General features: G+C 47.0%; 1 protein-coding gene across 6 annotated transcripts; it reads right to left on the minus strand.

Moving 5' to 3' along the window:
- Positions 1-338: 338 nt before the first annotated feature.
- LIMA1 (LIM domain and actin binding 1) lies at positions 339-24,084 on the minus strand. 6 transcript variants are annotated; one of them, XM_053967483.1, is made up of 11 exons: positions 24,013-24,084; positions 20,729-20,864; positions 18,756-18,801; positions 16,420-16,818; positions 12,037-12,145; positions 10,998-11,158; positions 8,586-8,690; positions 6,735-6,792; positions 6,357-6,469; positions 2,922-3,055; positions 339-2,544 (listed from the first exon to the last, which is right to left on the minus strand). In XM_053967483.1, exons 2-11 carry the CDS (start codon positions 20,845-20,847, stop codon positions 1,536-1,538), a joined length of 2,253 nt encoding a protein of 750 aa, XP_053823458.1. In that variant the 5' UTR covers positions 20,848-20,864; positions 24,013-24,084; the 3' UTR covers positions 339-1,535. The 6 variants fall into 6 exon arrangements, with proteins under 6 accessions (XP_053823458.1, XP_053823457.1, XP_053823460.1 ...); XM_053967482.1 differs by having other exon boundaries at positions 12,037-12,148; XM_053967485.1 differs by having other exon boundaries at positions 12,037-12,148; positions 16,696-16,818; positions 24,013-24,082.
- Positions 24,085-25,924: the final 1,840 nt, after the last annotated feature.

A 25,924-nucleotide genomic window follows, 5' to 3' on the forward strand; every position in this document is an offset into this window, starting at 1 on the left:
GGGACAGTCAGGGCAGCACAGGTTTGAGGTGGGGGCAGCTTGGGTCTGCGACACAACCTTCGCCGTTCGGAATTTCAGGAGGCGGCTGCAGACTCAGGGCCACAGGTGGCAGGTCACTGGAATGGATTTCCCAGAGGATGCCTCATCCCTGGAAGTGCCCAAGGCCAGGTTGGTCGGGGCTTAGAGCAACCTGGGATAGTGGGAGCTGTCCCTGCCATGGCAGGGGGTGCAATGTGATGAGGTTTAAGTTCCCCTCCAACCCCAACTGTGATTCCATGACAGTTCTATGACCCTTTAAACACTGCCTCTTTGTGAAAGAAGATGAATCCAGACTTCAGTTATAATGGAAATGACCCAAACTTTATTGAAGGTTTTGTCATTAGCAGAACTGTTAAGAAAGCAGAATATTTTACACCTCAAGAATCATTAAGATCTAATTCTCTTGAGAATACAGTACAAATAAAAGCTAATAAAAAAAAAAAAGGGCCTCCTCCTCCCCCCATTCAAGATTTTATTATTTGTAAAATAAATGAAGTCAAGTTAAAAAATGTTCTGATCTTCAACACTAGTAATCGAAAAGTGTCACTGATTCCAGAGATTTTTGCAATGCAGCACAATTTCACAGCTGTAAGGAAAAGATTTATGGAAGCTTGATAAAAGTAGGATTTCAAAGTGGTCAAAAGGCCTTAAAAATCTTATCTGCAGTTTAAAATGATGACAAAGAACTCCCAAGTAAAAAAAAAAAAAAAAAAAAAAGACAACAAAACAAACAAAAAACTCCACTTCAAATGCGTGTGAAATGCAGAAGTAATGCCCTGCAGGCTGCTCCAAAGTGTTCACTTGTCTTTTGCAGAGACCTGGCAGCCAGCACAGCTCCTGGGATAGCACTGAAATACACCTGGTCCAGCAACGGGCACCATTCCAGTTGTGCAGGGACTCCTCAACTGATCACAGGCAGGTTTGAGACAAAAATTCACATTGCACTCAATTTAGGATGCTTCAGTTGTTGGACACTACACACAGAAAGGCTTTCATTATTTAAAAAAAAAAAAAAAAAAAAAAGCCCAGTTATGCCCTTTCCATGTATTAAAGTGCATTAAGTGACCATTTTAAAGCAGGCCAGAAAGTCCCTTTGAAGTTGGTCCCTAAGCACTGCAGTAGCATTTGTAGTGGTACGGGTGGTGTGTTCCAGAGGCCCTGTCCCACACCAGCACGGCAAGTACAGTGGAATTCCATAAATTGTTAGTGAAATACCTATTGAAGCTCCAAGGGGTAAGACAGAGAACAGCCCTGTTCTCATGCTGGGGACAGACACTACCTGCTGAAGCCGTCCCACAGCCAGACACTTGTTCCATGCACCTAAAGAATTTGCAGGCTTCCAGAGTTTTCTAGCTGAGATAATTTGTAGGTAGATTCCCTTAATGCTGATGTGCAGTGCAGCATCACTTCATCCAGGAGAGCTGTTTGTTAAAGCTAAAAATACCCATTTCAAAAGGCCCAGCACCTTGCAGCAAGTTTTCTAGTAAAAGGCCAATTTACTCATCATCATCATCATCATCTTCATAGTAGCGATTCCTTTTGATCTGTTCTTCCACGGATAGATCTTCCATGTCTTCACCCTCCCAAAAACCAACGTCTTGGGATTTGCGATTCTGGTTTGGAGATGATTCCTTAGCGGTCACAACATTGGCTAAGCTGGAATGTTTAGGAGAATTTGGTTCAAGGAGTTCTTCCTTTGGAATTTCTGGCTCCTCTGTAGCGTGTTCTTCCTCATCTGTGTCTGCATTCATCTGGCCATTCTCGACAACGTTGTGCTCTGCCGTTTTGATACCAGACAATTCCTGTTCTTCCTCCACATTTTCCTCCCCGGCGTTCTGGATGTTCCTATGCTCAACCTTCTTTTCCTTTTGCTTTTTCTCTACGACAACCTCTCTCTCCAGCTCCTCACTCCTTTTCAACGTGTCTCTCTCTTCCTTGGAAGGAGATGGTGAATTCTCTCTTTTATGGCCTTTAACAGATATTGTTCTAAATGAGGCTGCGACTGTAAAGGGGCGACTTCGCTCCTTCAGCGAGGAGGATCTTCTTAACTTTTTCAGATCTAGATCCACATCCTCCTGCACATCGGGCTTGGAAATCTCTTCTTCTGGAGGCCACTTGGGTTTGAGTACTTTGATGCCCTCATCTAAGGCACTTCCTTGGATGCTTTGGTCAGACGGAGGTGGCCAGGCAATCCTGAGCTTTTTTGTTTCTGCTGGTCTTTCTTCCCTTTCAGGCACAGCTGAAGCTTTTGCTTCCATACTTGCTGCCAGAACTCCCACTTTTGCAATTGGAGCATCCTCTACTCCTGGGCTCTGTGGAGTTTCTGGTGAATTCACACCATGGACGGTTTTCTCTGGGGATTCTTCGCATTCAGTTTTACCTGCCCACAATTCCTTATGCTGCTTGTGTCCAAAGCCCTCGTCGTAATTGCCTTTGGACTTGAAGAGCTGATTGAAGTGAGGCTTGCAGTAGATGTTCCCACGCAGAGACGCGTACGTCCCGAGGCTGTTCAGGAAACACAGATCAAACATTAGAGCTCAGGGCCACCAACACCAGCGTCTGTTTCAGTTGTGCTACAGAAGAAATTCAACTTCAGTCTTCCACGTGTTCAGAAAAACAAGCTTACAGCCCTCAGGGTTTGTATGGCTCTTTCTAGGAATTCTTTACAAAGCTGGACATTCTATTTTTCCCCACGTAAAATCACATTAAGAGTTTAAAAATAGCATCAAGTGCACCAGGCACTGGCAGAAGGAGGCCTGTGTTACCTCTCCTACACAAATCGCTGGATTATGGTGACTTGCAGCTCAGCTAGGCCTGACTTCCCTCAGCTGGGACAGGAAAATTCACTTCCCAGAGGGCAGCCAAGGGAGCAGTGCACATACCTGAGTTTGCTGTTGCAATAGGAGCAGCGGAAGCAGCTGATGTGAAACACCTGCTGGTTGGCAAAGAGCCTTTCCATGGGGTACACGGTCTTCTGACACCCAACACAGGTTTCCTTCATTGGCAACTGGAATTTCTACAGGGGGAAGAGAAAGTTTGTTAACTGGAAAACGCATCAGCTGCTGGGGACTTGGCGTGGGTTCATGCACGGCTTCCTGAACTCTCAAGAACTGCAGAGAGTTCATTTTCTCTAATTATGGTGCAGGGGGGTCTGCTGGGCAGTTAGAAGCTATGACAGGCCCACGGGATTGCTGTGGCTCGACAGGGAGCCAAGATTTCACCCCAGTGAATCCCACAGCTCGAATCATCACACGCTGAGCAATGGTTGGGAAAGAACAATGAGAGCACTAAAACTGAGCCTGTCCCCCCAAAGCTGTCTCATCCTTTCCTGCAACCTGTTTTTATTGATAGGAGAATGATGAAGCATTCCAGATGATTACAATCAGTGTGAGACTTACCAAAATAATAAAAATAGCGCAGAAAAAGAGAATCTTGACATGGTTTGGGTTGGAAAGGACCTTGAAAATCATCTAGTTCCAATCCCCTGCCACAGTCAGGGACACTGTCCACCAGAAGAGTTGAAATAGCCTCAGAAGATACAGGGTGGGAGAGGAAAGGAGGGAAACAGGCTGCCCAATGGTTTGAAATGTTCCATTTTTGTTAAATCTTTTCTCTCAAAGAGGAGGAAATGGTCTCAGCACCAATACAACAGCAGGAAACACTCCTGGCTTCACTTGTAAACAATTCCAGCTCTGTCCCAAAGAAACTCCACTCAGGTTTCAGGACTCATAGCCCCCCAGACTTGCTCAAGATTCGAAGTGAGCAGAGCTTTGAGGTTAAACAGCTACAATTCTTACGTGCTTGTTGAATTTCCTGAGGGTTTAGAGCAAGGACAAACTTGAGCACTGAGGAGTTGAGTGTCCCTGCTGCGCAGCAGTGAGCACAGCTTTGTTTTCAGGCAGCATCGAGGAAGCAAGAACATTGTCCATGAGAAAAGGTCAGTGGGTGCCATTTACTTCTTGAAATTATTAACACTGGCCAATGGGGAGGACACTTTACAGGATAAATTAAATAACCCAGCATTGGCATTTGGAGGCTGCATGTTGATTACAAGTGATTTATCAGCCCAGCCTCCACTCCAGGGTGTGCTCAGACATAAGTGTGGCTTTTCCTTGGCAAAGAATTACCTGCTACAAACTTACAAAAAGCTTTATGGAAAACTCTGATGGCTAAAGAAAAAGCAGGAAGGGCACAGGAAGACATAATCACAGAAATTTGTTTATAACAGTCTAGAAACAATGGTTAGGAATGAAAGTTCCAGCATGGAAGGGCAGATTGCTGAAGATGGAGCCAGCTCAAGTCACTTTGTCACAACCATAAAGTTTGCTGCCAATTTAATTCCATTTTAATATGCATTTCAGGGTTTCCAGGCATTGCTTGAAGTTACAGTAGATTAAAGTTCTGTGATAATAGCTTCACTAACAAAGTTCAGAATTTCTTTTGAAAAAGAATCCACAGTTTCTAGGTGCTGCCAAAACTCTGTGGCTTGAGTCACTAAACGAAACCTCAAAAAAAAAAAAAAGAGATTTACTGATGCAAACAAAAATCTAATCACCCCTGCTTGCCACACAGAGCAAGGCAGCAAGAATTTGCTTGCCCATCGAGAAGTTTTCTCCCTGAGAGCTCAGTTTTGCACAAGGACATTGGTTTTGCACGGTGACACAACAGCGCTGGCACGTGCTTCTGCAATCACATCCCCATCCAAGGAGAGGGACTTACTTGCACACAATGAGCCCTATGTCTGTGGAGAGGCGTTTTGGGCTGTGAAGAGACAGAAATTCCTTTCCAGGGTACTACAAATAGGAGCTACAGGAGGAAGATGAGGCCCAATAATGATAAAAAGGACTCGAGAGAAAGCTGAGAGTTGAGCTCACGTTAGGAGGGAAGCAGAAGGCAGGAGGAGAGGTTAGGAACCAAGAACAGGAGACAGAAGCTGGAAGAGACAAATAGGAACCTTGCATGAATAAACAGAAGCTTCCATCTCACACAGTGCAGCATCCAAAGCAGTAACTGGGCAAAAGGCTAAAATGGTTTTGATAATATCAAGAGAGAGCACCAGGACATGCAGGTTTTGTGTCACAGACCAGGATCTCACAACTCTCACTGGCAGCTCAGATTTCCCATCCTGGCATTTCTCCCTTGCACACTGGGAAGCCAGATCTCCCCAGTCTCTGAGCCCAGGGCTGTTCCTCCCAAAGATGGGGAAAAAAACAACAAAAGCCCAGTTGTTTCCTTAGGAGTCAGCCAGGAAGTGTGTGGCAGCCTAGGGAATCAGCATCCCGACCCCAGACAACACATGTGACGAGCAAGTACAGCCTGACCAAAATGTCCACTGCTGCCATTTGTTATCTAATCAGATTAGCAAATACATCCTTGTCCCAAAGTTCTCCATCTGCTTTATCACTCCCTAAAGAAACTGTAACATCAAAGACTCAATACTCAGAAAGCCAAACCTGATTTTTATATTGTCAGGCACCACAGTGTCCTCACTATGAAGTTACTACCAGTTGCAGTTACCTTGGGAGCAGCTGGAAGAGGTGCAGAGCCAAATCCCAGCTTGCTAAAGGCTCTGAAGATCAGTGCCAGGACCTCAGGGCCCATCTCCAGGAGCACAGACAAGCCCTGAGACCATCCCCTGCTCGAGCCCCTCTGCCACACTGAAGGGAAGCAGCCTCTGGCACAGGGGTGTAACAGAGACAAGCAACTCCCACCCAGTCTCGGGAAAAAAACTGGCTGCTTGGAAGTGCTTCTCCAGCCTGAATTAAAGTGCCCTCACAATCACACTCTGATGAGGACGGAGCAGGTATTGATGCAGTTACTGCCCAGACTTTTATGCTTAAGCACATTTAGGGTTTCAGTATTAACCAGTTGGTTTTAACCTTCACCAGGTGTTGTAGATGTTGGTGAACCCAATGGGAAGAATGATGATGTCTAACTCCATTTTAGAAGGCTGAATGATTTCTTTATTATAATTATGTTATAATACATTAATATGCTATATAAAAGAGGATACTAAATACTACATGCTCCTTTCTCTAACTATCATATCTCACTAACTCACAACTCGTGACCCTGTTCTCCAGAGCCCAGACACAGGTGGATCCGACTGGCTGTCAGGACCAAACAATCCACCATGATCTAAGTGTTCACTCCAGGTAAACAATTCTCTAAATACATTCCACAAGAGAAAAACAAGGAGCAGAAATAGAAATTGTTCTCTCTTTCATTTCTCTCTGTGCACCTCAATAAAAAATCCTGAGAGAGAGAGAGAAATGTGCTTGCCACAACCAGGGTTTGAGACTAAAGAGCTGCGTTACCTTCACGGCTTTCGGTGGGGAGGCCTCTGTCTGCCCAGCTGCTTTAGCACCAAGGTTCTGCTGCTTGGAGCTGACAGGTTTCTGAGCTTCTGCCTCGCTCTCCGACTGTCCAGCTGAGGGAGAAAAGGCAATTACAATGGCTTTAAACTGTGGGCAGCTTATGCTCACCAGTCCCATCAGAATCTCAGTTCAATGGTGAAGGAGCTACACTTAAAAGTGTTCAATCAGGGCAAAAGGAGTTACAAATGCCTTAAAATTACAGCTGCAAATGAACTTCTAAACATGAAAGAAATTCTTATAAAGTGTGTGTTAGGCACAGGACAGATTTTTAGTACAAGACAGTTTTCATTAATTAATTAATCATTTGATAGGGCTCACCATGGCCATCCTCCAGCAGACCAGAGTGCAAAGACAAGCTGTTCTCACCTACAGAAACCTGCAAGAGAAAAAAATGAGACCATGAGAACCTCTGACCTTCTGAGATCTGAACAGTCACGGCTCCAGGAAGGCACCAAGCAGTTTGAGCAGGGAGACAGGGAGAGACCTGAGTGGCTCAGGAAAGGAGCTGTTTTTGAGGCACAAAAGGGTCCAGCTGAGTGTCAAGAGAGTCCTTGCTACAAGGCAGACACCTTCACAAGGCTTCACACATACAAACATCAGATTTCTGTTTCCTTGGACACCTTTATTAACCCTCAGAAATCCTTGTTGATTTGCTGAGGTTCCTCCCAGGTTTTCTCACTTACAAATCCCCTGACCCCAAGCAGCACATTTACTGGAAATCTCGTGGCTCCCTCCAACATTTGACCAATCTCTGACATTCACACATTCAGCAGAGACTCTGCTCTTGGGGGCAAAAAAAAAAAAAAAAAAGAACAAAATAACAAAACCTGCTACAGATAAAGCCTTTGATGTATAACTCTTTATTAAACTTGGCACTATTGCTATTAAATCAAATAGTTTTAAGTAGCTACACTCAGGAACTAAAGTACTGTAACAAGATTAACTGCAAATCATCACTAATTCACCTCAGTGATTGAGAAGTCCATTGCAAGCAACTGAAATTTGTAAATTAATGAGGTAATGAGGAGGCAAGTCACATGTATTAACATCCTGTGCTCTGCTGAAACCAGAACTGGACCCCAGCGTCCTGGGCAGAGCATGGACGTGTTCTGAGGCTGCTGAAGTCACACATGCCTGGCTACTGAATGTGCCACGGGTGCAGTGTGAAAAATGACAGAGTGAAGTGTCTTTTGTTTCCTTTTTGCCAGAGGATTCCCATTTCTGACACTAACGACAAGCAGTTTTAATTAGGCTCATTTCCAAGTTCACCACGTCCCTTCCAAAGGACAATCCTGGCTCCCAAACAATGCTCTATTCAGGTTCTCATTGCACCTGCACACCTCAACAAGTAACTCTGCAATTACAGCTGAACACAAGAAATTTTATTCAAATCTTCCATTCAGGACAGGGAGACATTCTGATTTAACAGGTGCTCTTTTAATTAACTCACCTTGGAGCAGGAAGCAGCCTCCACCAGTCAGACATGAAGCTGCTCAGCTGTCTCTGAGGAACAGCTGAAAGCAAAGATTTGGCCCCTTGCCCAAGGAAGGCTGAAAAGCTCTAAAAGCCCTCCTGGCATTAAGCTGCCACGTGTTCAGCCTGGATGGAATACACAGTACCCCAATTATTATTCAGCTACTTTTATCCCGTCTGCCGTCCCCAGTTCAGGGAACAAATGCTCGAGTCCAGTTTACAGAGTCTCAATTTATAGCTGGAGCTCAAAACCAGGAACAAACCCAAAGTGCCATTCTCAGTTACCCTAAAATTCAGCCACTAAATGCAGAAGAAACAGTGACAAACTCCTTTGACTTGGGTCATACAAAGCTGCTCATGGGGTTTTTTAAATTGGTGCGGATTTTTTGTATATAAAAACCCACCATAAAACAAACCTACCAAGACAGAAAAACTCTCTCAGAAAACTTATCTCTGTAGACATTCTCTTCCACAGACATTTGCTGTCTTTATAATTCAGAGACAATTTAAATTGTTCTAAAAAGAACAATTTTTAAAAAAACCAGGAATTTTGCAGCATGTAACTAATCTGCATGAGCTGCTCACGTTCAGCTCCCAGATGGCATGTGGAACATGGAGCCAGTGTATCAGCTGTGCTTCCACAGCCAGTTCCACTTCAAATGAAGCCCTTGATCTCCACCAGCACAGACATCTTACCTTCTCCCCATCCTGACAGGAACTGGAGTCCTCAATTGGTGCCATATTCTCCTTCTGCCCAGATTTGTAATTCTTGAGTTCACTCTCACTGGCTTGAATCTCACTCTATAGGACAAAGCACTGGAAAGGTGACAGGTTCTTTTCCCCTAAGAAAACACTTGCTTTCGATTTTTCTTGAAATGTTTTAAAAACTGTTTTTCTAGTACGTGGAGTGATAATTGAAGGAAGGGCCTTAAGAATGCACAGCCACTTGTTAAGTGACATATTCTAGTGAGGGAACAGGACTGGGCTGTAGAATTTTACTGTGGTCTAAGGTGGTAATGCCAGTGTTTTCCTGAGCAACCCTTTTCTTCCAAATTCCTGTTTAAAATCAACTCCTAAGTATTCCCTGCTCAATCCACATCTTCCTTTTTGAGAAAAGTTAACTTTTCACTTGGAATGACAAGCATTTCCAGACAAGCACTGCCTAAAGGACAGTGTAATTGCTAAATACAATATGACATAAAAGCAAATCCCACTTTTGCTTCAATTCTAGTCCAAACCCTGACTCTGTTTTCCTGAGATTTTTGTTCTTGATAGAACTGAAGACTGCTTGACTGAAGACTTGCACAGAAGGATCTTTCAGACTTTAAAACCAATAAAATCCAGCGAAACCTCGTGTTTCTTTCATTGCCACAGGACACAAGGTCATTGGAAGCCTCATGCTTTTCACAAGGCATCTTCTCTGTGACATGAAAGAGAAAGAGCCACATGCCAGCACCAGCATCTTCCTGCACTTGGAAACAAATCTCCACAAAACCAACCACATCCAAGGGGTTTGTACCAAATGTTGGAATTTTGATGCTTAGATCTCTGGATCTGCTGTCCAGCACCTTTCCCTCCCCTTCCAACACACAGAACTGATTGTTCCTCATCCCTACTGGGACCAAGTGTCCATCAGGTTTAATCCAGGCCTTATTACACCACAATGCCCTAAAATTGTTCTTCCCAAGAGAGATGCTGGCTTTCCTTTGTAGCCCAGGTGTGAGAAGGGCAGCACAAACCCCACATTTCCACAGCAAAAAAGCCCTGGCTGCTTTGCCAGCAGGGAAGGAGAAGGTCCCAAGGTTAGGGCTGCTGTTGGGACAGTGGCACTGCAAACACTGGCCTCAGGAACCCCTGTCTGCTCCACCTCACACTGCCCTCATCCACGTGCCAGGTCAAAATGGGAAGAGACTGTGCCCAAATGGGGCATCCTGAGGGCATCAGGCTGGACTGACACTAAACCAAGAGCACTGGGGGGCTGCTAACAGGAGCCTCTGGAGAAATGGCAAATTTCTTACCATCAGGACAGAATTTGGTTACTCAGCCACCACTCTGAGCCCCGAACTGGAAAAGGCATCAGGAAACAAGACCAGGCGAGGCACAGGAGGCAGAAATGGGCAATTAGGTTAATCAGATTTGTTGCAGTGGCTGCAAGGACTTTCCATTCAGGCAGGGAAGGCTTTACTGACCCTTCTCCCACAGCTGGGGAATCTGACCCACGTGCAGATGAAATTCAGGAATCTTTTGAGCTCAGAAGAAGCCCTTGGCTCTGCACAGAGACTCCTGGAAAGCAGGCTCTCCTCTGAGGGAGAACCAGCACTTTGGGCTCTCATTTCCAGGGCAGGTTTCCCAACTTTAAAGGGCCTTTTCTCTTCAAATCTATTACTCTGGTTAATAAAAGTAATACTTGAGCAATGTAAGTTCCCATCATTCAGCAAAAGTATCAGAAACTTCCAGCAAATGTACCTAAGCAGTTTTTAACAAAAGCTGAGATTCCTGAAACCTCTGCAGCTGTAACACTTCATTAATTGTTCAGCTCCTGGTCAAATATTTGCAAAACAGGCAGAGGTTCACTCACTGCAAGAGTCTAATTGGATTCAGAGAGTGCTGAGAAATCCTGAAAGGAGGTGAAAAGCAGAAGTAAGGAAAATTGACTGGAGATCCCAAAGCTGCAGGCCAAGAGATCCAGGTTCTGAGCACTGTGTGACACCAAGTCACTTCATCTCACTGTGCCTCAGTTTCCCACAGCTTAGAGCTGCTGGACAACATGGAATTGAGTTTTCTTTTTTAAATAAAAAAACCAAACATGTAGAGAGCTACAGACACTCAGAAAGAAAAAGAATGTCAACTATGCTTCAGAAGGACTTCGGTCAGGGTGCCAGTAATTAATTCCTTGGAAAATTTTCAACATTATTCCAGGAAGATGCAAATATACTTATTTCTTCCTGCAGTGTATAAAGGCAACTTTTCATCAGAAATTACTCCTATGGGCACAGAGTTCTTTTCCAAAGAGAATGGCATTACCCTCAAGCAGCCTGGTTTCCATAAGATCTCCTTTCCAGTCTCAGGCTGGGACAGAAATTCACTTCCACACAAACCAAGACTTACCATGGGAATGATGCCTGAGGAACTGCCCTGCTTGGACACAGCTGCCTGGTACTTGGCCAGCCTGTCCTTTATTGAAGTCTCTGATAAACGGGGCATGTCCAGGTTCTTCCTGCTCTCTGCCTTGTCTGGGCTGAGTCCTGCACTGCTCTCTACAAGATACCCTGGTAAAAAAAAAACAAAAAAAAAACAAACAAACAAAAAACAAAAAAAAAAAAACAAACAAAAAAAAAAAAAAAAACAAAAAACAAAACAAACAAACAAAAACCAAAAAAAACAAAACAAAAAAAAAAAACCAAAACCAAAACAAAACCAAACATGAATAACATAACTCTCAGAACACTCACTAAGATCCTTTTTGGGGAGAATAAACACATTGCCCTTCCCTCCAGGACACAATGTGTTTCACTGAGGAGGGAGACCCAAGGGAACAGCTGCAGCTGTGCCAGCCATTGGTGGAAACCCCAAAAGATTGCAAATGGTTTGCTAGAAAAAGGTCTCCAAACAGATAAAAACACATCGTTTGGTTTAAGTCAAAGCTCACAGTAGCTCCCTGTGTCTGGCCAGGACAGGAGGGATGAAGATTGAATTTGAAGCAAGGAGGCAGAAGGAACACTGACTGTCTGTTCACTGCTTCCTAAGTTACCTTGACTATTAAAACTAGTTCTAGGATTGAGACACAGGAAAGAATGGGCTGTGTTCCTTATCTTGTTGGTTATTCCCTGTGCCTTGGTTTTTTCCCATGCTGAGAAGTGGAATGGTTTAAAACTCCCAGCAAGGTTTCACTAATTAAATGGGATGCTGATGGACTTCCTTCCACTTTGGAAAGGCAAAAGTTATTTCACAGAATCCTTGAGGTTGGAAAAGCCCTCCAAGACCAGCAAGTCCAGCCTCTGACTGATCCCCACCTTGTCACCCAGAGCAGAGCACTGAGCACCACGTCCAGCCGTTCCCTGGACACCTCCTCATGTATTGTACAGATTTATCTGCTAAACAAAACCCAAACCAACCCACCCAAACCCCAGCCCGGAGGTTTCCTGACCTGCTGTGCTGTGGCTCCTCTCTCCCTGGGCAGCATCGAAGTCCTCCAAGGAGAGGCTGTTCTCCGAAATCCTCCTGCCCACGGCCGCCCTCCGCGGCTCCCGGGGGCCCTGCTGGGGACAGACCCTCCCATCAGCTGCCTGGCCACACAGGGATTGCTCTGGGTAATCCCTTAAGAGGCACAGGTGTCACTAGCAAATCTGCTTTACTGGAATAAACAAGTCTGGCAGGTAACATCTTATTTAACCAATATAAAGTTTGATCACAGAGTACCTGACCCTCTGTCACCTGGGAGACACTTTCTTGAAGAGGTCAGTGGGTGCCCTTTGGAAGTTCTCTTGGTTTAAAAGGACCACAAAGATCAGATTTTTAGGTCGTTCCCATTACATATACAAAACTTCAGTCTAGATTTTTGCATTTCATGCAATTTCTGTTGAAGCCAATAGTCACGGTCGTTGTGTGAAAATTTAAAATCAGAAAAAGGATGCAAGGAACCACTTATCCAAAATCTGCATTCATTTTCAGCCACGGAAAAAGGAATTAATAGTATTGTAATAAAAGTTATCTAGAGTTATTTGTTTTGATTTGGATAGTTCATGCATTTGGTACCAAATAATTCCCTAATTAGATCTGATAAGGCTGAAGCTTAAGCAGGAGTGTTAGAGATAAATATTCTCAGATCTCCAGGATAATCACTCTCTGCTGCAGAGCTGGACAGGGTGTCCTGGTAGCACCACACAGATGCTCTGGCTGCCTCAATCAGATTTTATTCTTATTTGTTGAGACCAACTCCCCAGAATCTAAATCTCAACAAAAGAAAGCACAAAAATAAATTTCTGCAGCTTGGATAAAAGTTGTTGAGCACAGAGTTAAACTGGACTCCACCAAGGTAGGATGTATTCAGAGCTGAAAGTCAGCCTATAAAATCCTAGAAGGTGCTGGACCCTCTGTTCTCTCTCTAGGAAGAGTTAAATCACATTTGGGAATTCAGATTGAGGCTATTGTAGAGAAAAAGGCAGGTTTGGCAAGATGCTCCAACCACACAGTCTCCCTCAGTTCCAAAGACTTTCTTATTTGCTGGTCACCAAACTGAAGGAAATTCCAAAGTTTTATTTTTGCAGAACTGCAGTGTAAGATAATCACTGTGAAAAATCAGGCTGCTTTCCATACAAACAGCAACTTTACCAGGAAAGGAAAATGCAGCTGGAAAACCTCATTTTCCATTAGCACGGGAAATAGTTTCTATTTCTGTGGTTTAAGACTTTGGTAACTTTTCTTACTGGAAAAGAGCTTTAACTCTGACAAGTCTTGTGCTGACCAATAGGCTCAGGTCTGGGAGTGCCTGCACACTTGTAAAGACTTGCAGGTCCCTCATTCCATGAAAACTATTCTTAGATGATTATTCAATCAACGTCCCCTTCAACATCACCCCGAGCCCACGAGTCTGGGCTTCTTGCAGCTCAGAAATTTGGGGTCCAAAGGGTCCATCAGGAAAAGTTCAATCAGCAGAAGCAGCCGGAGTGCTCCAAGGCACCACTGCAGAGCCCTGGCAGCTCCTCCTCCTGCCCTTTGCCATCTGCAGGTGTTACAACTTCACCTGAAGAGCTTTTCTGTGGGTGAGCTGCAGAACACAGAGTAGAAATCCCAAAAACCAGAATGCAAAAGCTTTAGAGGTCAGGGAGATTTCAGAAAACCTGCAAATATTCAGTAGATCTACAAAGAGTAGGAATCCCAAGAACCAGAATGCAAAAGCTTTAGAGGTCAGGGAGATTTCAGTAAACCTACAAATATTCAGTAGAGCTACAAATATCCTACAAATACGTGTAGGTTTTCTATCAACAGCTTTATCTTGGGGAAAAAAAAAAAAAAAAAAAAGAAAGTAAAAGCGTTTAACAGAAGATGAGGGACTTTCCACATCACAACTGCTGGACTGACCAGTGCAGGGAATCAGCAGGATCATGGCTCATGGAAGGTAACTCCTCTCACATGGAGAAAGCCCCCTTAGGCATTTGTCACTCTGGCTGGGCCACAATTCCCAGGGCACAGATGCTGCTGCTGCTCTGGAAAGCAGACAAAATATTCCTTGTGTGTGGAAAGCCCCAAGTTCTGCGACGTGGGCAAGTGCAGAAGCACCGTGAGCACAGGTAAAGCTTCGCCTGGGGCACAGAGTTGGGCAAAAACCCAAATCAAGGTTACACCTATTTCATTACAAACCACCTGTGTCAGACATGACCCTGCCACGAGGTCACCTCACACCACAGCCAGGTTTTGCCTTAAAGGAAAAACACAAACCAGCCCGGAGAGAACTTTTTCAGAAATGTTGCAGATCTGATCCTTCTCTCCCTGGGTGTGCTTTCACTATCACTTACAGGAAGAATCCTTTGAACATCAGGTCTTTTATCAGTCCTGGTCTTTGCTTAGTGCTGAACCAATCCAGGCTGCTGTGCCTGCCCCTAATTGGAGCAGTTTGTTTCCATGAAAATGCAATAAAAGATCTGCCTCCTATCCATTGCAGGAGACTGAGTGAATAAATGACGAGGTTTAACTTATAATCCTGAAAATGAGAGTAGGTTTGTTTAAAGGGGGAGATGGAATCAGGAAGTCCAGGCTCTGACCTGGATCCCTGCCCCAGCAACCATGGAAGTTGATTTATCAGCACTGCCACGAGCCTCCAGCCGTGGTGCTGCTCAGTTCACACACAGGTTTTGCCAGCAAAGCTCCGACAACACCAACACATCAAGTCTTCAGTGAAGTCCAAGGAAAACTGCCATCTCTCAGCTGAATTTACAGTTGGACTCAATGACAGAAAGGAATTTTCCACCGAAACGGTTCCATGAAGCCTCGCTCAGGAAAAAGCACAGGAAATAAATGGGAGAGGCAACTGCAGAGCTGCAGTGCTGTCGTGGCTCCCACCTCACTGAGCCACACCTGGGTCACCACAGCTCCCTTCTGTGCCCCGACCGACCCAATCCTCCCATCACAGATCAATTCCCAGAATGAGGAATGGAATTCCAAACACGCCCCCTCTCCCCCACCCATCTGAACTTCAGATCACTCCTCTTCCCTTCTACCGTACCAGAGTAACCTGGAGTAGGGATTTTGAACCAAATCCGACCAGTTTTGTGCCTCCTGGATGGTGTTTACTGGGTCTAGTTGGTTTTCAACGGTGTTTGAATTGCTAAACTTGACAAACTATCAGTTTCAGATTCACTCAGCTCCAAAACAATTTATTCCCCAGGCTGAGATAAAGTTACTCGAAGCCCATCTGCAGAATTCCTGGGGAATTCTGAGTGATTAATCCTACAGCAAGAGTTCAGGGAAGGTCTGTCATGGGCAGCTCTCATATCATGACAAAAGCCTCCAAAAATTCAAGTTGTGAAATGACTTCACACACACCCAAGATTCCCTTTAACACCGAGTTGCTCCTCTGAGCCCTAAATTGTTACATATTGAAACAACTCTTCTCCAAAATGTGTTTGTTTTAGTCAATACTTCAAGAAAACCAGTCGCAGTAAAACAAAGCCAGGAGGAGAGGAAACTATGAGAAAACTGGAAAATCCACCAGCATCGAGGCCTCGGGACTGTGTTGCAAGCCCCCAGCATATGCAACTCATTTCGGAGTTAAGCAATTCCCCCCGGGACACGCCGGCTGCAGTCCACATGCGGGATCAGATTTCATGAGCAGTTGGAAGAAAAATGCGAGCCCTGAGCATTTGCAAGTCAAAACTAGTGAGGGCAGGAGCTGCTCTGGCCATCTCGGCTTCGTTTCCCCTCAGTGAGGGTTTTTTTTTTTTTTTTTTTTTTTTTTTCCCCGATACGAAACATTTTGTAAGACACAAAGATGAGAGAAGAGCAAGGAAAGGATCGGAGTATTTCACTGTATGTGTGTGTGTGAGCTTGTGCGACTCATAGTGATACAGATATCAAAAACTCTCACTTCTTAGTCCTTCATCTCGACTGCAACAGTCCTGATTGCTGAGCTCACACAAAACTTCCTTACTTTTCGTATATTAAAAAATACATAAACACCTACATATTAATTTTATACAATTCACATTTGCATACCTCGTTGTAATCTTCACACGAGACACAAACAATCCCAACTTACTTTACAAAACTTAGTAAGTTCCACGCTTATTTTCCCCTCCTCCACTGAACCCTACCAAAAGCAAATTCACTTTACTCCAACGAGCAATCCCGAGCACCCCACACACACTTGCGTGGCTCGAGTAAGTTACTAACACCACGATGTTGTTTCCACTGAAACAATGAACACAATATTTGCAGAGTCAATAGCTGGAGCCACTCCCTCTCCCGGGATTTTCCTGATGCCGCGGAGGCAGCAGCTTTAATTCCTCCGAGACTGGGAGGGACAGATCCTTACCTTGGGCTGAGGGGCTTCACCCTTCTCGAACATCATCTTGAGCTTGCTCAGGGGCACGTTGTACTTCTCGATCCTGCCCGGAGACTCCGACCTCTCGCTGGCTTCGGGCTTTTCCACTTGGCGGGGCTCTCTCACGCAGTTCTCCATGCCGCCACCCTCCCGGGAGCGGCTGCGGGGCTCTGCGCTGTCACCAGCGGGACCCTGCGGCTGGCCAGGGGCAGCTCCAGCCCCCGGGGATGGCGAAGGGGCGCGGCCGCTCCCGACCTTGTGCCTCACCTCAGCGCAGCTGCTCCGGACCGTGTCCTTGCCAGACTCCGCTCCCAGCGCCGGATTCTCCCACTTCTTCTTCAGCACGCTCAGATTCCCCCTCGTGAAGTGAGCGGGCAGGTTTTCTGTGTTCTGCAAAGAGCGAGGAGTTAATTGCAGCTCTCCGAAGCACTTCCTTTCCATGCAGGAGGAAGCTCAGCACCGATCCCCGCTCCCGGCCAGCTGTGAATAGTTACAGCTGTGCCACATGGAGAAAGCATCCAGGACAGGGAAGGAAGGAGGGGGGAGAAGAGAAAAGTCAGGAGTAAGGCAGGAAGTGAGCAAACAGGAATGGCCTTATAAGGCAAAAGGGAGTCAAACCCCAGGAGTTAAATGCCACACAAAAGACCTGAATCCACATATGAAGGAAATGGGACTCAAATCCACACTAGGAGGGTCTCCAGTCCCAGATCAAGGAAACAGGAGCACAAGCGGCCATAGGAGATGCCTGGTGTGCCAAACGCTGCAGTGTCTTCAGAAGACAGCAGCTATCAGGCCTTCCAAAAGCTTCAAACTAGCTCTCAGAAACCACAAAAATCCTTGGAGTTACCTGTTTGTGCAACGCTTCAGTTCCCAGAGACCTGCCCAGGATTTTACACCACACAGCCAAAGCTTAAGCCAAGCACCCACAACAAACATCCTTCTGCCCCAGTTTAAAAATAACCAGCAACTTGCCAGAATTTTTGTTGTATCTCACTCAGCACTGCTGGGGACACACACAGGAGTCACTGGCACTGCCTCACCCCCAAGGGAACACCTGGAGCAGCATCACCTCCCATCCAGCTGCTTCCCAGCCCACTCCTGCCCCGAGCAGTTCCCTGTCCCCAGAGCAACAGCCCAGCCCATGTTTGAGCCATTCCAACCCAATACCTGCCACCACTGCATGTTTCCTGCCTCTCCCTCACAGAGACCACTCCAAACTCATTGCAAGTGGAGCAGGGCTGCCGGGCTTACAGGAATTAACCAGCATTAGCAGCTATATTGGGATTTAAGTCTCTCACCCTATTACTCTTCTGGTCACATTTTGAACGCTGCTTTGCAAATTGACTTGAATCCACTTACACGTCAAAAAAAAAAAAAAAAAAACCCAAAAAAAACCACCAAACCATCAGTTTGTTTGCTGACTGTATTGAAAAGAAAGTATTAAAATTGTAAGGGAAGTGTTGTAATGGAACAGAAATATTGATAAATGTGTGGCAGGTTTCTGCAGGAACACCTCCGGAGTCCCAGCACGCTTCCTAACACAAGTCCCTCCTGCTTGAGACTTGCCTGCTCCCTGATCACAGGAAGACTGACAGACAAGCACAGCAATGAAGAAAATTTAAGACTGAAAAGTAATTTTTAGAATACTTATCTTATCCCACCTATATCCCAAACAGAGGCTCCCCAAGCATTAGGGAAATCAAGGCAGCAACTTTCCCATAGATCCTGAAAATACTGGCAGTGCTTTAAAATACAAATTACCCTGAGGACCAGGACAAAGCCCTGCAACCTTTTTCATCCAAGGTTCCCTGACCCCTGAACACCTGAGTGCAGTGGAGGTTACAGGAGGGAACGTGGGGCTGTAACAGAGCCAAAAAGGTTGGTGCTGCCTCATCCAGGGGCATTTGCAGCCCTGGAAGTCATTTCAGAGAAGATCCTACAGCTCTCAAAGACACATGTTGGATTTCAGGGTGGCTTGGAGGCTCCTTTTAAGCACTTTTAAATTTAGTTAAGAAAGGAAGAGCTAAGAACAGGAGGTGGGTATTCCTGGCTTGTGGTTAACTCATTTTACCTTTTGCTTAGGAGAGAATTGGTGATTCAACACAGCTTTGGGCAAGAAACTTCATTTCCTTTCCTTTCCACCACACTGGGAAAAAGCATGGAGCAAAAGCAAAGCCTATGTCTAAGCCAGGTTTTCTGTAGGATACACAGCAGCAATTTTGATATTCCAAAAATCAACTGTCACAGCAACATTTGTGCAGGTGGTCCATCCTGACTGCAGGCTGTGCTTATTCCCAAGGAAACAAACACTTGTACAAAACACTTACACTTCTCTTCTTCTCAGCAGCGGCTTCTTCTGCAGCTTTCTGATACCTTTGAGAGAGTGAAAAAACAAACAAAACCCAAGTTTTAACCAGAATACTGAATGCTCCTGAAGACAGCTGAGATTTTTCTTCCCCCACCCCCTGGATCAACTAAAACTAGAGGCTGGACAAACAGCAGCAGATAACACAAAGCCAAGTGACAGACACATTTTCAGTCATCCAGTTTACAATAATAACACCCATTAATACTTTTCATTCCCTAAGCACTCCGATTCCCAAATAGAGACCGTTTACCTTGGAATAGCTGTATTGTTTCCGCCACCCAGCTGTCTGCTGTGCCCCCTCGCAGGAATAATTCAGCTCTTTATACAGCAGCTGCTGAACCAGAACAAATTCCAGCTTGGCACATGCCGAAAATCTCCCTAAGTGCCAGAGGATTTTACTCTGTGGGCTGGGAACTGCCCCCATTCAGCATTTGCCTCCTGGGCAGCTGAGCCATCAGAGCCCTCTGGAGATAAGCCACCCTGGATCATGAATCAAAGTCCTTTAAGGAGCTGTAGGAAACTCCCAGCAATCTGCACCCCTCTGGGGGCGAGTCCCTGCACAGTCCTCGCTGGTTATCACGCTGCACAAGGTGATTGCACTTGGCCTTTGAAATATGAAAATTAGTGAAAATGACAAATTTTGCCGTTTTAAGGAGAGTTCTGCCTTTCTGGGAGAAGGAACCCAGCGTCTGCTTGGGCAAAGGGTGTTTCTGTTTCCCTTATCTGTGGAATTCTGCTTGTGACACAGCAGTGAGTGTGTCACAGGCTGTTGCTCCTCTTTAATCTGTGCAAACACACTAACCCACATCTCTGCACTATAAAGGGTCCAAATTTGAACACAACGTGCTGAGAAAGTGATGCTGGAGGAAGAGGGATCAATACTGGAAGAAGAAACAAAGAGGAACACAGATGAAAGTCAAGTAGCACCTGGAAAACAGAGGAAGACTGAGGAGTCCCAGCCCTCAATCTGTGAGTCAGCCCAGCAAGGGGCACTTTTTTAATCTCTGCTGTTGCCTTTTGTGCCTCTGACCTGACAACACTGATTATGTGGGATGGAGAAAAACGTTTTCACATACAAATATTTAATTAACAGCACTTAAACGTCACACTCCTCCCTGTGGGCATCAGGGTGGCAGAGCCAGAGAGCAGGACTGTGTTTTTCCAAGGCAATGACCCCACCTATGTAGAGGGACACTACTTGATTAAGGAATAGCAGTTTGGATTACTTCCAGTAAGCCTTTTTCAAGGGATTATCAACATTTAGCAAGATGACCAGGTCCTGTAATCAAGCTTCAGCGAGTGAATAAATTACCTTAACAAGGTGGTGACAGCAAACAGCTTCTCCCCGGGCCAGAGATCCACAGAGGAACTCTGGAGCTGTGTGGGTGTAACTATCCCTCTCCTGCAGAGTCCATAAAGTTTGCCCCACTCAAGATCCAAATACTCCAAAACTTTGTTACATTATTAAAGCAAGAGCCTCAGAGACTCAGTTCCCCAAATCCCACCGAAAACCCCAGCCAAAGCCTATATAATTCCTTAAGGAAATAAAAGCTTTTCCAGGGAATGCATTGGTTACTACCACTCAGCGTTTTCGGGGTGTACAATATTTATGGTTTGAGTTTAACCTTTTAGCCATCTCTCAGAGAAAAGGGAAGCTTAATATTCCTTTTCTACCTAAGTCAGGACAGGTTTAAACTGGATATCAGGAGAAGGTTCTTCCCCCAGAGAGTGCTCAGGCCCTGAAAAGGCTCCTTGGGAATGGTCATGGTCCCAAGGCTGCCAGAGCTCCAGGAGCATTTGGGCAACACTCTCAGGCACAGGGGGGGATTGCTGGGGTGTCTGTGCAGCAACTGTGAGAGCAGCAGTCCCTGCTCAAGGTGCCAGCTGTCACCTACACACACAGCTGGTGCTCCCCAGCCCCACTGCACTTACTTGGAGAACCTCTCTGCGAGGGCCGAGGACTTGCTCTTGTTGACCAGGGAAAGCTCTTTTGCAGTGATTTTCAAGGACTGGGAGGTCCATTGCCTTCTATTGAACGGGGAAGGCTCCATCTTATCTCCCCAAATCCCTGCTCAGGAGGAAGGAACAGTGTCAGCAATAGGAACTGTGGGCAGAAAAGAAGTTCCACCGAGTGATTTGCCCCCAGCGCCACCAATCCCGACCCCTCAGGATCTCGTCCATCAAGTGACTTTAAAAAGGCAGCAGATAACAGTTATAATTTCCTCTGCAGATGCCACTGAGATGGTGCCCTGATAAAGCCATAGGCACAATGGGGAGCTGTGGACACAGAGCTGTGGCCAGAGGATGCCAGAGTGACAGTCCTGTGTCACACACACAGAGGAGCTCCAGGAAGCCCCAAAGTGCCCTCGCTTGTTCCGGTTTCAAACCAAATGTGCTGGCATTTATGTAAGAGGGCTTGAGTTACGAAACTAAGAGGATGTAATTACTATACAAACATTTTTCATTCACTCTTGTGTTCACTCTCAGCACAGCAGCGTTTCCTCTGTGAGCTCAAACAAGTCTCGTGTTCATGGAGGCAGCTGTGCCCCTCCTGTCGCAGCAGTTACCATAATATCTCTTAAACAGTATTAATTACCTAAAAAACAGCTCCAACCATCCCATCCTCCTGGAAATGGGAAGAGATTTTGTCCAGCTTTTCACCACAGAAGCCAACAAGACTATATCAGATTTATTTTTTACATAGTTTTCTTTCGTGGAGGAGGAAAGGAGGGGAGATTAATTTAAAGAGTTCTCTGATAAGACAAAAATAAAGCCTGTAGGGCAACGCCTTTCCTTTTTTCCTTTTTTATTTTATCCCTAGCCCCATGTCACACAATGCCTGTGGCAAGGGCGTGAACTGACCCTGCAATGCCAGCTCCAGGCAGGCTGAGCTCTTCCTTGCATTTTCCATTAATTCCTTTAACAGATTTGCACAGTCACGGAACTCTGGACCCAGTGCGAGTCCAGGTCTGCCTGCAAACTGGCCACACACAAAGAGAAACACCTTCAGACAAGGTGGCATAAACAGCCAGTCAAAGGGAGGAAAGATGACCTTTCTGAAATCCTCACAGGTACAGAATGCACCTGCTCAGAAATGAGAGGCGTGGGATTCTGCAACACCTCAGTCCAGGAGAATCCAGGAGCACAGGCAGAGTCTGGCAGCTCCCAGTGCTGGAATGGGAGCCCTGGGAACAGAAAAGCCTCTCCAGTGCTGTTCCCTGCCTGGAACAGGTGGCAGGTGAACACATCTCCGTCCTGGGAGATGCAGTCAGGAAGAATGGGCCTTTCTCTCACATTCCATAATTCCTCTGATGTCCTGGAGAGGACAGCACGCCGTGACAGGACAGGTTTTATCAGAACAGAGATTTTGGTGGAGTTTTCAGACACGCAGGTTGAACTATCGCTGCAAACAAGTGACGCTGGTTTTGTGGGGATGTTGAAACACGCTGAAACCACTTATCAGTGTTGCCTTTCCAGGTGCAGCTACCTGCAGCCTCAGCCTCTGAAAGGCACACAGAGCTCCTTCCAACCAGCAAGAGAAACCCAAACTGGGGTCACTTTCTGAAATTTCTGCCTTTTTGAACACTTTCTGCATCACCAAGTCCCCTGCAAACCTCCATCCAGGCTGCACTGAGAGTGCTCTGCGTTTGACAGCAGCACAAATCACCATCCACAAATACAAAGGATCTCATTTCCACTTTCTCCCTTTTTAAAAATCATACTGCATACACAAATAAACCCAGTATTTCTGTGATGCAGAATGCAGCCCCCAGTCTCAATGCCCAGGAGCCTCAGAATACACACAGAGAGATCACAGATAGAATTTACTGCTGGAAAATCCCACAGAAAGAATTCTGTCCGTGTTAAAGAGCAACGCTGAATGAGCCGTGTCATGCCACAGTTTGAACTTTGTTTTATGACTAATCCTGAGCCAAAGGGAGCTCACCTGAGGCCCCGCTGCAGTTTAAATGGCCTTTCACAGAGCAGAGTCAGCTGTGCCCAGGAAACAGGAGCGGGGCATTCATCAGAGCTCCCCTGGCACAAGGAACAGGTGCTCATTGACACACGGAAGGAACAGTTCAGTAAAACACTGAGAAACAAAACTGAATCTAATTGTTCAGAAAATAACCCTGGTTTGGATGCCTGAGCATCCCACTGCATCTCCAACCAGCCCTGTCCAGAGCTGCATCTTCTCCCTGTTGCAATCTTCTGCTTCCCTGTCATTCTCCAGCAAAGCCACATTGAGTTAATCTGGCCTGTTTAAGCAAAAATCTCTTTATAAAGTCAGCACCTGCTGCTGGGACATTCAGCTGGAAAGAGAAGCAGCCTATCTGGAATCTCAGTTGCTATAAATGACATGAAACAGAACTCTGACATTCCTTGAAACTTGTGCTCCCACATTTTTATGCCATTCCACATTCTTAGCACTTTCTCATTCATTTACAGTTTTGGTATGTTCAAGTATCTCTGGGCTTTCTTTACTCCTCCTCCTGAATGGTTTATTCAGAGAAGTTTCAGAAAACACATATTAAGATTTAAACAAGACTATGAATGTTCTGCCTGCTGCAATGGAAGCAGGGTCTGTGGAAGGTGGCACAGAGTCCAGAGGAGATGGGGACAGGGATGCCAGAGGTGTGCCAGATGTTAGGGAACGACTGTGACTGAGCCACAATCTAGCACAGCTCATCAAATCTACCTCTAATAGCTTTACCCACGAGTCTAACAGCAGACTATAAATCCCTCGATGTGGAAAGATCCCGAAAGGAAAACTAACACTCGCCCAAAGTGGAAGTGGCCTATTCATTACAAGTGGCCACAGGAACGGGCCACCCGCGGGCACCGCTGCAGCCCCGGGCACGAACCCGCCGGGAGCCGGAGGCTGCGGCCCCTCGAGCCCCCGGTCAGCTCTGCCGCTGAGGCCGAGCCCCGGTGCCCCCGCGGGCCGGGCACGGGGAGGGATGACCGGAGCGGGGCCCGAACTCACCCGCGGCCCGGCCCAGCCCCGCGGTGGGGCCAGCCCCGGGTGGTTCTGCTGTCGGGAGGGAGGTCCCGGGGGTCCTGACCCCTCCCCGCGCTTTTATCCCGGTCGAACCGGGGGGAAGGAAGTCCCACCGCACCTGTCCCGGCCCAACCGGCGGGTCCCGGCACACCTGTCCCGGCCCAGCCGGCAGATCCTAGCGCACCTGCGTGTCGTCTTCCCGCCCCGCCCCACGTACCTGTCCCGCCGCAACCAGGGAGATCCCGCCGCACCTGTCGCAGCAGAAACAACGGGTCCCAAGGCACCTGTCCCGGCCGAAGCGGCGACTGCACCTCCGCGCCCGCCGCACAACGGGCAGCGGCTCCGGCCACGCCCCGGCCACGCCCCCGGCCCCATTGGCCCTGCCCCGACCGCGCGGCCACGCCCCCGACCACGCCCCGGGCCCTCGGGACACGCCCCTGGTTTGGCTCTGTCCCCCTGGCTTGGTTCTGTTCCCCCCGGGCTTGGCTCTGTTCCCCCCGGGTTTGGTTCTGTCCCCCTCACCTGGTTCTGTCCCCCTGGCTTGGTTCTGTTCCCCTGGCTTGGTTCTGTTCCCCCCGGGCTTGGCTCTGTTCCCCCCTGGGTTTGGTTCTGTCCCCCTCACCTGGTTCTGTCTCCCCCGGCTTGGTTCCATCCCCCGGGCTTGGCTCTGTTTCCCCCTGGTTTGGTTCTGTCCCCCTCGTCTGGTTCTGTCCCCCTGGTTTGGTTCTGTCCCCTTTGCCTAGTTCTGTCCCCCTCACCTGGTTCTGTCCCCCTGGCTTGGCTCTGTCTCCCCCTGGCTTGGTTCTATCCCCCCGGGTTTGGTTCTATCCCCTCGGGTTTGGTTCTGTCCCCCTCACCTGGCTTTGTCCCCCTGGCTTGGCTTTGTTCCCCCGCTCGCCTTTGGCCGCAGGTGCTCCCCAAACGTGGCAAAGTGGGAGTGGAATGAGGGGTCTCAGAGGAATGAGGGGTCTCAGTGGAATGAGGGGTCTCAGAGAAATGAGGGGTCTCAGTGGAATGAGGGGTCTCAGAGGAATGAGGGTCTCAGTGGATTGAGGGGTCTCAGAGGAATGAGGGGTCTCAGAGGAATGAGGGTCTCAGTGGAATGAGGGGTCTCAGAGGAATGAGGGGTCTCAGTGGATTGAGGGGTCTCAGAGAAATGAGGGGTCTCAGAGGAATGAGGGGTCTCAGAGTGGGGATTCAACCCCGCCGTGGCTCCCGAGGGCTCAGGAGGGGCTGTGCTGGGGGAAGCTGGGCCCGTGCCTGGTGTTTGGGTCTCCTGCAGCCTTCATTTGTTTGGAAACAAGAGAAATTGGCTTCAGCAGCCAAATGAGTCACCCGGCATTCCTGAGATTTAGAACATCCCTGTGCTCCTTAGCAGGACACCAGTGCTGCTCCTGGCCCGTCCTGCAGTTCCTCGAGGGATTTGTCTGAACAATTCATTGTGTTTCTTTAGGTGTTTCTATTTCTTTCCTTGTTAATCTTCTTAATGTGTCAAGTATCAAATTCCTGAGTTTAAAAAAAAAAAAATTGTATGTATTTGGTGCTCCAGCTCCTTCCCCAGCTGCAGGTCTTGGATGTTGATGTTGTCCCAAATTCTGGGCTGTCCCAAATTCCTTGGGAGCTGCTTGCAGAGCAGTGGCCATTAAGACAGGAAGTGACTAACTAAATTAATATGTTGGTGTTACTTTTATGACAGTCTCAGCACTGGCATGTGAAATTCAGTCATTCCAGTAAAAAGTCTGAATTATAGCCCAGAAAATCCACACTGTAAATTACTGTTTGGGTGCTGGTGGGATGAAGGCAGGTCCATCCAACCTGGCCTTGGATGGGGCTTGGAGCAACCTGGGATAGTGGAAGGTGTTCCTGCCACTGCAGGGCTGGAATGAGATGGGCTTTGAGGTCCTTTCCAACCCAAACCATTCCAGGATTCAATGGATCAGCACACGCTTGGCCAGCACAGCACAGGAACCCTTGCACCTTCTGGACTGGCATCCTCCCTTTTTCTGGTGGCAGGAACACCTCAAATGACACCAGATACCAATGCTGAGGCACTTTTGGCAAACCATCCCTGCTTTTCCAAAGTGCAGCCTCATCTGGAACGCTGCAGTGATGTGCTTTGACTCAAGGTT

Source organism: Vidua chalybeata, chromosome 30 (assembly GCF_026979565.1).
Source record: "Vidua chalybeata isolate OUT-0048 chromosome 30, bVidCha1 merged haplotype, whole genome shotgun sequence".
In the NCBI taxonomy this organism is placed as follows: domain Eukaryota; kingdom Metazoa; phylum Chordata; class Aves; order Passeriformes; family Viduidae; genus Vidua; species Vidua chalybeata.

Bases quoted from the DNA above. Each gene is read 5' to 3' on its own strand.
- LIMA1 (XM_053967482.1), bottom strand. From the start codon at position 20,847: ATGGAGCCTTCCCCGTTCAATAGAAGGCAATGGACCTCCCAGTCCTTG. The intron at 12,149-16,419 runs GTAAGGATCTGT...GTCTGTCCCCAG, and splicing joins GTGAAGCCCCTCAGCCCAAG to CAGGGCCCCCGGGAGCCGCG. The intron at 6,470-6,734 runs GTGAGCCCTATC...TTTCTCCCTCAG, and splicing joins TCTGCTGGAGGATGGCCATG to CTGGACAGTCGGAGAGCGAG.